The 12,752-nt window shown below is 40.2% G+C and overlaps 1 protein-coding gene across 1 annotated transcript in view; it reads right to left on the bottom strand.

The window, feature by feature from the left end:
* Positions 1–1,406: 1,406 nt before the first annotated feature.
* Positions 1,407–12,752, bottom strand: part of SMIM15 (small integral membrane protein 15) — a 16,117-nt gene continuing 4,771 nt past the window's right edge. The window contains exon 3 of the mRNA XM_075589766.1: positions 1,407–2,322. Coding sequence (XP_075445881.1) covers positions 2,080–2,304 — 225 coding nt within the window. The 5' untranslated portion in view covers positions 2,305–2,322 and the 3' untranslated portion in view covers positions 1,407–2,079. The remainder of the gene's footprint in view (positions 2,323–12,752) is intronic.

The raw sequence follows: 12,752 nt of genomic DNA on the forward strand, positions 1-12,752 counted from the left end.
GTATATTCCCAAACATTTGTATAATATATAAAAAAAAAAAAGTAATTGACCAAAAACATTGATATCATTAATTAAAAGCTTTCATATCATCTAATCTCATTAAAGGGGGAAAAAAAAAAAATTCCTTCCCAACTTCAAATATTAGCAATCAGACTACTCCCAGGATCAACATCCTTCCCATGTTTACTTATAAAAGGTATATCCCTGTATACCTTTCCTTTCTAAAAAGATGTCCAGCCTTTTTTTTTGGAACATACAGTATCTATTGTATCTGCCATCACAGTATCCATGGGTAATGAAATCCACATTTTAACTGCCCTTACTGTAAAGAACCCTTTCCTTTGTTGCTGGTAAAGTCTAATTTCCTTTAATCTTAAAGAATGACCCCTTTTCATTTGTACTACCCTTGGGATTAAGTTATTTTGAAAACTCCTTGTATTGTCCCCAAATATATTTGTATGTAGTCATCATATCCCCTCTTCGACGCCTCTTTTCTAATGTAAACAAATCTAATTTAGCTAACCTCTCCTCAAATCAGATTATCCAATCCCCTTTATTAATTTGGTGGCTCTTTGCTGCACTCTTAGTTCCATAATGTTTTTTCTAAGGAGTGGTGCCCAAAATTGTACTCCATACTCAAGGTGTGGTTTTACTAACGCTTTATAAAGGGGCATAATTATGTTTACTTCCCTTTTATCCCTTGTCCATGTAATGCAAGATAAGATCTTGTTTTCCTTTGCAGCTTCTGCATGACTTTGAACCTTACATTGCTGTATTAAACCCAATTTGTCATTTTGCTGCTCAAGTTTCCAGTTTATCAGTCCTTCTGGAGAGAAATTATATCCCGCTCTGATTCTACTACCTTACACAATTTAGTGTCATCAGCAAAGATGGAGACTTTGATTTCTATGTCAACAGCAAGGTCATTAATAAACAAATTAAGAAGCAGTGGTCCCAGTACCGATCCTTGAGGTACTCCTCTCCCAACCTGTCGAAATTTGATTTATTACAACTCTGTTGTCTATCCTTCAACCAGTTAATGACATACCAAGTGAATTTGTACATACCTACATCTTGACAAGAAGTGACCATTTTCTGTACGTGTCAGTAATTATATTTACTATGTCTTTGTGCTAATGCAACAGAATTTTTTCTGATCTTACACTATAACACTAAAATGTATTGTTTTCCTGCCTGAAATATGCCAGTCAATGCCATTCCCCAGTCAGTGTGTGGTCTTGCCAAACGCGTACCTTTTGATAGCAATAATTCCTCCTCAGGACTTTCAAGTCCTGGGTAGGTCTCATCTGGCTTAAACTAGGTATATGCCTCATTAAGCCAGTCATATGCTCTAGAAGCATCAAGATGAAATGTACTTTTTATAATGTAATGATTGCAAAAGCAAAACAATTGAGACATTTTATTTTAAGTAATAAAAGAAAAAAAAAATTAAACTGGGCTAAATTCATTTTAAAAAACATGGATATGCAAAAAGTTAAACATCTGGTAATTTACTAAAGATTAACGTTAGTACACGGACGTACACAAAATCGAACATTTTTGGTAGATTCCTGAAGAAAAGCCGTTTCCACATCAATTAGTAATTAATATTTCCATCCATTGAGCCATAGCAGTCGGAAACTGGATGCCCCATTAAAACCACAAACTACATTTTTGGTTTGTTATAGGGAAAAAAAGAAAAAAGGGAAATTAAGGTGAAGTGTAAAAGTGGAGACAATTTTTCTTGTACCAAAAACAGAATTTTTTTTTTTGCTATGCAGAATAAAATGTTAAAAATTGAGAAAAATCTACTTTTAAATAAATAATTTTACCGTAAAAGAAATATATTGGAAAGATCAACCAAAGAATTGTTAGGGAGCTGCACAATGTAATGTACATAATGTTCAAGAGGCGACAGCTATGTGTTCAAAGTACGGCAATGAATTTCCAGATTGATCAAGCATTTTTGGAAACATTTTTGAAACGTTAAAAAAAAAAAAAAAAAAATGATGAATATAAAGAACGTCTTTAGCTGAAGACTAGTTTATTTACATTATAAAAAGGTTAGTTAGTTTCCTCTTAATCCTTCTTTGTCCGCTTGGCTTTTGCAATGTTTTCCTGGCGTTTCTGTTTCTTTTTCTGCTCCCGTTCTTTGGCCTCGATCATTTTTGCCAATTTCCACGACAGTACTGCACTCGCAAGGAACAACGGGGTGAGGGCCAAGATTACGGTCGTAAGGAAGCCATATGGGTCCTTGGCAGCCCATTCCACCACATATTCTGCCCAAGCCTTTATATCAATCATGTCTTCAGCAGTATATCACTGGGAAAACATAACACAAAATGTCTTCATAATAGAAACTACACAACCAAATATATTATAAGTGCTGACTACAAGCAGTATGCACGGAACACATGGGAGCTATTGAATAACAGAAATGTTGATGGTGCAGTCACTGCATGCAAAGTGTACAAATACCAATGGCCTGCTTAAGGATGGTTACAAGTAAAATGTCTTACAGTCTCATTTAAAAAAGGGATGGTAACATGGAACTTGGGAGGGCTTGTACTCTCTCCCTTTTGTGTGATGTCACTACTTTTTCTGCTTGGTTCTTGGTCAACAGAGGGTGAGGGGGGGGGAGAGGAACGCGCCTTGTAAAAGTTGTAGGAAACAGGATGAGAGAGGGTGAGCAGTCTATGGAAGACATCATCATGAGTGCCAGACAAGTAAAAAGGTGGAAATACATAGTTACATCAGAATTCTTGAGTTAAAAACTAACCTACATGATTTTTTACACAACACCAAATTGTTTTGCCTCAAGGATGCCTCATTTTAAGATGCAATTCCACAGAAAACATACTTTTTGTAAAAGTCTAACAGTGCTAACGGCAAAGGGTTGGCTGCTTTCAGTTTTGGGGAAATGAGTTACAAGATTAAGTTCCTAGGTTAGGTCCCTGCTATGGTGTGCATTGCAGGGAGCGCTGGCCACACACCCCCGGGTGGTTCAGCCAATGAGGGCGAACCTGCCGGGTGATATCATGGCTGCGCCCCCCGCCCTGCGTCATTCCCCCTGCAGTTCACCGCAGACAGGAGATGCCAGCTGCACCGACACCGGGGCCTCGGCCTTAGTGGCCTCTGAATGGGGAAGTGTTTTTAATCAAGTGATTTCTTTACCTTTACCACAGAACCAATTAAGTTATGGGGAAGTGGGCTCTTGCAGTATAAGCACTTCCTGGGGACACAGTGACATCACACAAAAAGGGAGTAACCAGAGGAAATCACCCCCCTCCCAAGTGAGACCCTTAAAACATCACTAGAATTAGTTCACTTCAAGCCTAAAAATGGATTGCCCCTTGAATGAAACCATTTACATGGGTTCCAAACTGTTATTTCGGGAGGTAATTGGACTGCCTTTTCAGCAAGGGAAAAAAAAAGTAAATTTTTAGCTATGTTCACGAGTCCCTTATTTGTTGGCCAGTCTTATTTAGCAGGTAAAAATAAATAAATTCAGTGACATTAAATCACCTTCAAATTAAACTGCCCAGTATATAAACCATATTCTCTGTCCTGTGAAAAATAAATGTTTTTACATTCAGTGGTTCAATTGAAATTCATCATCAAAAAGATACTTATTGGACCTCAAATCTTAGCCACCTGGCTAATAGAATCATAATTGCGTTTAAAAAAAAAAAAATGCAGGGATTTGCAATTTGTCTAAATGTCTCATCTCTAAAGAGATTAAGTAACAATTGGATAACACCCTCCAAACCGTTTGCTTACTGTAGAACCATTAAACCATGTATATTACACACATTATAAGAGAAATGCTTATACTTGACCAACATCACCTGCATTTAACCCACTAACCATATCATTACTACAAGTTCACTTTGGTCCCAAGGTGGAAGTAGGTTTTTAAATCACCTCAAGAACACCGCCATGGGCGTTTGAATGGAGGAGACTAAAGCCAGCATTTTATCCAATTGATGTGTACTGGTAGCCACCAACTTAATTACCTTCTATTCACATTCGCATAGCCTGTGGGGGAGCTATCAACCTCCAGCTTTGCATGCACTGTTACCATAGAAATGGCACAGTGTGATATTGAAAGCTTAGAAATCGTTGCAGAAGAAAAATGAAGAAAGAAGTAAATAGTGATAGGGGCAGGGCACTGAACAAGGGAGTAGTGGTGTGAAACCTGAAAAGATGCGAAATAAAAAAAAAAGCTGATGGGAGAGGCATATCATACAGAAGTCTTGCTGACACCTTTGCAGGTAACCCACAATGGAGGCTTGGGAGTAGTCAAAGAATTTCCAAAAATGTTGTTTAACACAAATATACAGATTTATTTTATGTTGGACACAGAAAGTGGAGTGTGCCAGCATTTGTCTCTCTCTCGTAGTAGGTCTTTGTTAATTCATTTTTCCCCAAACATTCACATCTCTCAAAATTTCCCCAAACAGTTATTGCATGCAACACTTGCTCCAACTATACAAACACATTATGTATTTGAATCCGTCTACATGAGAAATCTGTAAATTGAAGCATACATAGTTTCCAATGTGTTAATACTACTAATGCTGTTATTAAAAAATATGCAATCTTTAGGCCGTGTTTATAGTGCCGGCGACGCGACCGATGATTTCACCTGTCGCCACTGCCGAAAGTTAAACTTTAGTTTTAAGCGACGTCGCTGGTGACAAGGCCAGTGACATCACCAAGGAGGAGGGCAGCGCTCTGTGATTGTCTCTAAACCAGTCACGTGTGGCGAGTGAGTGTGTGTGAGTGTGCTTGGCAACGTAGTATATACACACTATATAATGTGTGCTACATATCTTATTGCCTGCGTAAAATATTTGGTGTATTTTAGTGTTAAAAATGCCTTCAGGAACGGAACCTTTCATTTAAACAGTGTTCCTATGGGAAAACGTGTTTCGCTTTACAACGTTTCGCTATCCAACGCCATTTTGAGTAACACATTATGGGCCTCATGCAGAGAGCAGCGCTATTTAGAATTGGAGAGGGGGAAATTTTTTTAGCTTTTTTGGAGAGTTTTTTACTCCATATGCAGAAAGGGCAGAAAACTGCATTTACAAGCCTTTCTGCATATGGAGAGTTTCAACCAGCGCTATAAGCGCTGTTGAAACTAGTGGGGAAAAAATCGCGTTTTTTTTTTTCCCCCTCCACCGTCCGCGGAGCGCCAGCTGCTTGGTGGAGAGGAAAAATGTTGAAAATCGCGCCATTTTTTTGGCGCGAACAGCCACTAGATGGCGATCGCGGCTCTCTGCATACGGCAGGAAAAAAAAACTGTAGAGATTAGAAACTCTCCAGCCGCGCGGCGAATTTCAAGCAAAAAATTAAAAAAAAAATGGAGCTTTTTTTAAAACTTGCCTTTTCCGGCGGTTTAAAGCTCCATTTTCGCCGGCAAATGGCGAGATTCCTTTTTGCGCTGCTCTCTGCATGAGGCCCTATGTCGGATAATCGAGGACTGCCTATATACACATACACACACACACACACATTTATTTCACTGGCTTCAAAATTTTGGTCGCTCTGTCGCCGTCGCGCTTACTATAAGCGTATGTGACGGATTCAATGTATTTGTTTGAGTGACGTCGCGTCGCCAGGCACTCTAAACGCAGCCTTACTATGCGGATTTGTTTCATTGTCCGCATGTTTACCATCATAGCATATGTCACAATAATACAATCACTGAATATGTGCCAAAATACGCATCCCTTAATCTAACATGCTGTGAATGCAGTCTTCCCTGCGGCAGAAAAGAGGTCAGCTCCATTCAAATAAATGCATATTGAATATATTTTCTGGTGTATTTTTAGGCAAATGCAGTGTCTCATTATGCGCCTTAAAATGATAAATTACGCACAATGATATCTGCAATGTTTAATCACAAACATATCCTGGATTTAGATTATTGCAAACGGAATCCTTGCCAACAAATAGTTTACTGTCTTCAGAAGATGAATTCCTATCCCCCACAGTCTGGAATAACTACAACAATACAAGAAAAGTAATAACCAAGTATCAATCCTTGAGTACTGGAAAATAAAACATATCTAACTTGATCATCAACTACCTCTTCGCATACACCAAAGTTTAAAACTCGCTTCACTAACCTATGCAAGCTTTTTTTCCCCCAACCAGGCTTAGCCCATATTGCATGAATTATCATTACTTTGTACTGTATACATTTTTTTGAAGCATGGCTACATTTCTTTTCTTCATGGTCAAGTCTAGCCTATTTCCTGATAATGTTCTTAATCTTTAAATGCCCTTCATAGGCTTTCAAATTATTAATCATTGGCTAGTCTGCATTTCTGGCCATTCATTCCGCTGGTGAAAGAAAGAAAATGAATCTATACAAGAGCTGCCCCCTAGCATCTAGGTCTGTATTTTGTTTTTGTTGCTCAATGTTTCTCAGCAATCCTCAGGATAACCCACAGACTTCTTAGAACTCCCAGTTGGGGCTGCTGATATAAAGTACACCAAAACTCGGTGCACTAGGTGGGGAAAATCGTCCAAGTCTGCTGGTCAGAAAACGTATCGCACAGCAGATGCTGTTGCCAATTATAGACTATGGGGACATAGTATATGGCACGGGCCCCCCCTACCCACCCTGGCAAACTTGACACCCTCTACAAATCAATATGCCATTTTGTCCTCCAATGCAACTACAACACACATCACTGCAAAATGGTCAAATAACTAGATTTGTCATCACTTGAGTCTAGGCGAAAAGTTAATCTTTCCTGTCTTGTCTTCAAAATACTTTCTGGGCAAGCTACCCACCCATCTGCACAAGCTCCTCACCCCTACCACATGCAGCACCTATCTGAGATCTGACTCCAAAAGACTATTCAAGGTCCCACGGCTCAAAGTATCCGGCCGCTCCTCCTTTTCTTACCGTGCACCCCACAACTGGAACAATCTACTGGAGACTGTCACAGCCGCCACCAGTCTAAGTTCTTTCAAATCCAAAGCCGTCTCACATTTTAATCTGGTCTGCAATTGTTAGTTACATACGCCTATAACATATCTCTTAGTGTGCATGCAATGTCTTGTATATAATTTATAACCCTGCTCACTTAATGTAACTATATATTTGCAACCATGTATTTGTCATCATAACTCTGTGCCCAGGACATATTTGAAAACGAGGTAACTCTCAATGTATTACTTCCTGGTAATTTTTTTTATAAATAAATACAATTTCCACTTTAGCCACATCCCACTACCATATATGCCAAATGGGTAAAATGCCGTCCTACTGGATAGCCAAAGCGCTCATACTGCTTCATACTTACCAGCTTTCAGTATTTAATGTAAACTGGCAAGTTGCTGGCCTTCCTCCTCCTTTCCCTATGCAATACATCCAAATCATCACAATCTAGAAGCCGTCTTAGTTCTAAAATATAACAAATTGCCCTGACAGTTGTCCTCTCCCCTTGCGTCATTACCTATATTAACTTTACTCTCTTGAAACACCCCTATCTACAGCCTTTAATAATGCCAGATCCGTCTCCCCCATACCTGGCCTTCAGGGGTTGATCACTTCATCAGAAAGACTCTCCAATAGGTGTGTAGGCATTTGTTTACTCAAGCATTCATTATTTTCTGGCTCCATGGAAGTGTACATATATCTACTGTTTGTCCATCTTAAATAAATAATGCTTGCAATAATGTCGTCAATGGAGATTTCTATCTAACGGAGGAGCACACGCTACTGAAAGCAACAATGTCCACTACACAGTCACTATAAGATAGATATATATAAAAAAAAAAAAAAGAAGGTTATGCAGCACTAGGTGTTGCACTTGAAGGAAAATTCCACATACTATTTTTCCATGTGGTTGGAAATTTCCGGCTTCTCATGTACCCAACTACCAAATCGGAGGGGATTAGCAAGTTTCCTCTTCCACAGAAAGACTGTTTTTGTACAGTAAATATAACATCAAGACCTGTCACACACAAGAACTTAGTTTTGGGGATGAGGGTCATATCTCCGAACACTGTGCTTTGCTGTACTCAATTCTGCAATACATCATTGTTTAATGTGCCTGTGACTTATGTTTAGCGCTCCTGTGTGCGCCAGGTCTTGCTGTGATATTCATTGTACTGGCATTTAGTTGGATCTCTGCCTATCCTGCACCAGTCCACAGACTATCCCTTAAAGTATTGAGTGCCCATCATCACCACCTTTTCCTGCAGCTAACAATCGGAGGTCTCTTTCTCCTTTAGAGAGTGCCACAATATATGGGCAAGTATAAAATCTGCAAAACCATCTGAAGTGGCCCACATTGGGTTTTAAAGTTATATATGTTCTTATGCAGGAGATTTTGTAACCTCTTTGCAGGAACCTGTGTAACCTCTTTGCTGCTACAGAGACTTTAATGGAGTCAATGATAACAGTTTAAAGTGTACTGTTTTAAGTTCATCTGCCAAATTATACTAAAGAAACCCCAGTATTACATGTTTCAGTATTAACATTGTTGCCAAGCTGGGTGCTCTAGTTTTTCCACAATATTTAGTAGTCACTCACTAAAAAAAAATCATCTGTATGTATTTAACATTGGGGAAGCGTTTACTGGCCTTAAAGCTTCAGTTCAGTCAATATCCTGCATGTGTGTTTTTTTTTAAGAAATCAGTTCTGTAGTAAGAAAAAATACTTTTAGCATTTTCTGTTTTAAAAAAAACAACTTTGAAAGACCAATGTTCTTGTATTCTATTTTAACAAGCATGCTTGTTCCTATAGCAACGATTTATATTCCCCATATTTAAAGATGTCGCCAAACTTTGCCGATCAAGACGGAGAACGAATTGATCGGCAGCTATGCAGTTCTTTAGGTAATTAGAGATTGCCCACATGAAACTATTGAACTAAAAAAAATAAATTAAAAAAAAAGACTGAACTGCAGCTTTAAAAAATGTATATATGTAGCAGTCCCCTCCTCCTTACCTCCGGTGATGGGGAGCTGCTGGGTTGCTGCAGGATCGGGAGTGCGGGGGCAGCCATCTTGGGCAGGCGCGCATGTGCAGAGTGCGGCAGACATCTTGAGATAGCTCCGCAAGACGCAGCGCGGGACTACAAGTCCCAGGATCCTCTGGGGGGAGGGAAATACCACATGGGGCTAGCCAACCAATAGGAGTCGCGCAGGCAGGAGGAAAGAGATATCCTTCTCGCGAAAAGCCCGCGAGTCAGTCGGACAGAGGGCAGCAAGATAGCAGGTAGTGTCCATGGAGCAATGCCCCTGGACTAGGCTTGCCCCTTAGGCACCAGCTAAGCCCAGAGTCACCCTAAGAGGAGTGTTGTAGGGAAGGCCCCAGATAGGGACTCTTCCCTTTATGCGATATTGTTGCACCGGTGACAGGATGGCCACGCAATGCCCTGCGGCCTGGGACCAGGTCACAGGATTTATAGACATTCCGGTGAGACCCTCCAGCTGGAGCTCGCCTCGTGAGGAGGATAAGGACCCTAAGGAGTGAGGGGACTGGTGTCGAAGGCCCGCGGCGTGGGACCTGACTGTTCCTTATCCGACAGCTGCACCTGGGTGTGCCCAGGAAGTGCCCAGGACACACGTGCCCAGGAGTGCCCGGGAAGGTATACACGTGCACCAACAGTTCACAGGGGTAGCGCTACCTCACATTTGGGTGGCACTTGCTGAGAAGGACACGAGGGGTATTGGTGCCACTGCACCCTCAGTACTTTTGGGGAACCAACACATGTTGGGTATTGGGTGCACACTGGGGGTTAGTTATTGTTATTGCATGCGTGTTCAGTAAACATTAATTATATACCTTGTGTGTGTATTATTCATTACTGTGATTGGTTCCTGTGAGAGGTTATCCCACCAATGCTGGGATCCCTCACAGGTGGAGGCGCTGCACGCAAAGAGAAAGAGCTCACCCCAGGCACCCAGAGGCGGAGGCTTAGGCCTCCAGTGAGTAACAGGTACAGCAGCACGCGTAGTCACCCGCGTAGTTCCCATAGGCATAGGGGACTACATACATCTTGAAACGGGAAAGTGGCTTCCTAAAATAACCTTTTCTTCGGATAGAAAATGGGATTAGTCTATATATATAAAAAAAAAGTATTAGTACTCTGTTATCACACTTCAACCACTGACAAGGGAAATAGCCATGTTCAAAAGTAAAAGGAAGCCGAAAAAGTAATGTGCTCATTTACATGTCATTACCCACAATCCTCACCTGCAGTTTAATCATATGGCAATGAAGTAAGAGCGCCTTTGGGGGGCCTGTGGAAATCATGTCAATGACTTCTGAGTTCATATTCTTTGTGCCACAAACATGAATATATTCCGTTTTGGGTAACCAGACTTAAATTAGAAGTTTTACCATCCAAGGAAAAAATTGACATTGCTTATTTGCAAAGAATTCTTGAAAATGATTTCCCATGTTTTCGTTTCTACCCAATACACGTTGGAGACATCTTTGTCCAAAGAAGAAAAAAAGAAAAAAATAAATAAATCATTTCAGGGGACTTCTAATTAATCTTATTTCTTTAATCCTTTAATCCCTTTTATAAAATTCCACAAAAAGGCATTTCCTTTCAATTAATTATCTTTTTTCTCTCTTCATTTTACATTACTCACACCTGTGTTATAGAATACTGCAGTCTTATCCCAGTTAACACATTTTTATAATGACTAGATTTCAGAAGAAAAATTATTTCAGACAGACTTCTTTGAAGTTAATATTGCTATTGGCCAGCCCATGCTAAAGCCTGCATGTTCAGACTATTCATTAAACAAAGACCTTTGAGTTTAAAATGGGTTATGTTCCAATTTTTTAAGAAATTGTATTTTCTATTCTGTTTCATTCGGAGTAGAGTGTTTCTTTTCTGCAGGACATTGTTAACACTTTAACCTCCTGGGTGCCCAATAGCAGCAACCATGTAACAGGATCTGGCACGTCAGAGGCTCCATGATGTAGCGGTTACGCCATGTGCCCCTCTTCTCTGTGCGGCTGTAGAATGTGATCTGGCCGGCTGAGCGATGGAAAAGTACTCTTCTTCCGTCATGTTATCAGTGGTTACGATGCGGCCCTATGGTGCTGGGCCCCTCAGGCACTCAAAAGGATTAAGTGCCGAAAGGACTGTGGTACCAGAGTGCTACAGCCCCTACAGCACTTCCCAATGATGTGATTGCTCCTTCCCGTGAATAGCAAACGAGCACAAAAGGTTCATGACGCAGCTACTACTATATGGGGAGCCTGGCGTGGCAGGCCTCACAATGTTGTAGCTACATCATGGGGCATTCAAAGCTTTACGGGCCGATTGACAGCTTTTACCCAAGATAAACATGTTTTCCAGTTAGATTGTGAACATGGTACCCGGATGGGGTTTAATTTCCTCTGTCTACTCCCTTTTGAACAGTTTCACTGTGTTTAACAAATAAGAATATCACTTGTGAGCACATTCACGTTTCAGACAGGTCTGCAACCCTGCCTTTCCCCCATTATCGGATAGCATACAGTGCTTCCACTGCAGCTAGGGATTCTGGGAAATTACATGCAAATGAGCACACAGTGTCACCTTTTGCTTGTAATCCATTGAAACATTTAAAACTGGGTTTAGCAAGAGTTTACACAGCCAGAGCCCTCCTCGTTCCCTGGTTCTCTTATTTAAAAAAAAAAAAAGGACCAGTTTCAATAATTGAAGAGAAGATACTTGATTGACAAACATCGCACCCCCCCCCCCCTTTAGATAATTTAATGTTACTTGAGAAAACATCTTTATTACTGTCAGTCCATCCCTGATAACTTACTTTAGAATCACCTGCAATAGTCTTTTCTCAGTGTGGTACAAACTACAAAACCAATGTGGCTAAATAAACAGGTAGGAGAGGAAATGGACAAGAAGAGGAAGGCGTTTAGATTCTTTAAGTCAGAAGGGACAGAGACATCGTATCAGAATTATCGGGACTGTAACAAAAATTGAAAAAGGGCAATCAAATTAGCAAAAATGGATAATGAAAAAAGGATTGCAATAGAAAGTAAGGTAACCCTAAAAAATTCTTTAAGTACCTTAATAACAAAAAAATGAGAAAAGAAAATATAGGACCCTTTCAGTGTGAGATGGGTAGGCAGATTATTGGAGATAAGGAAAAAGCTGAGGTATTAAACAAATTCTTTGCCTCTGTGTTTACCAGGGAAGAATCAAGTTCAATAGTATTGCCGCAGAAGGAAGCCACAACCTCCATATTAATGAACAATTGGTTAACTGAGGAATAAGTTCATAAGCGACTTGAAAAAATTAAAGTTAATAAGGCACCTGGCCCCGATGGCATACATCCAAGAGTTCTCAATGAGTTAAGCTCAGTAATAGCAAAACCAATATATTTAATATTCAAGGACTCCATTTCCACAGGCTCAATACCACAAGATTGGCGTAAAGCAGATGTGGTGCCTATATTTAAAAAGGGAGCTAGATCACAACCGGGAAATTACAGACCTGTAAGCCTGACTTCAATAGTAGGGAAACTACTTGAAGGTTTAATACGGGATAATATTCAGGAATACCTAATGGAAAACAAAATTATTAGTAATAGTCAGCATGGATTTATGAAGGATAGATCTTGCCAAACTAACCTTATTTGTTTCTTTGAGGAGGTAAGTAGGAATTTAGACCAGGGTAATGCAGTTGATGTGGTCTACTTAGATTTTGCAAAGGCTTTTGATACGGTTTCACACAAGAGGTTGGTGTACAAAATAAA

The sequence above is a fragment of the Ascaphus truei genome, chromosome 1, assembly GCF_040206685.1.
Source record: "Ascaphus truei isolate aAscTru1 chromosome 1, aAscTru1.hap1, whole genome shotgun sequence".
In the NCBI taxonomy this organism is placed as follows: domain Eukaryota; kingdom Metazoa; phylum Chordata; class Amphibia; order Anura; family Ascaphidae; genus Ascaphus; species Ascaphus truei.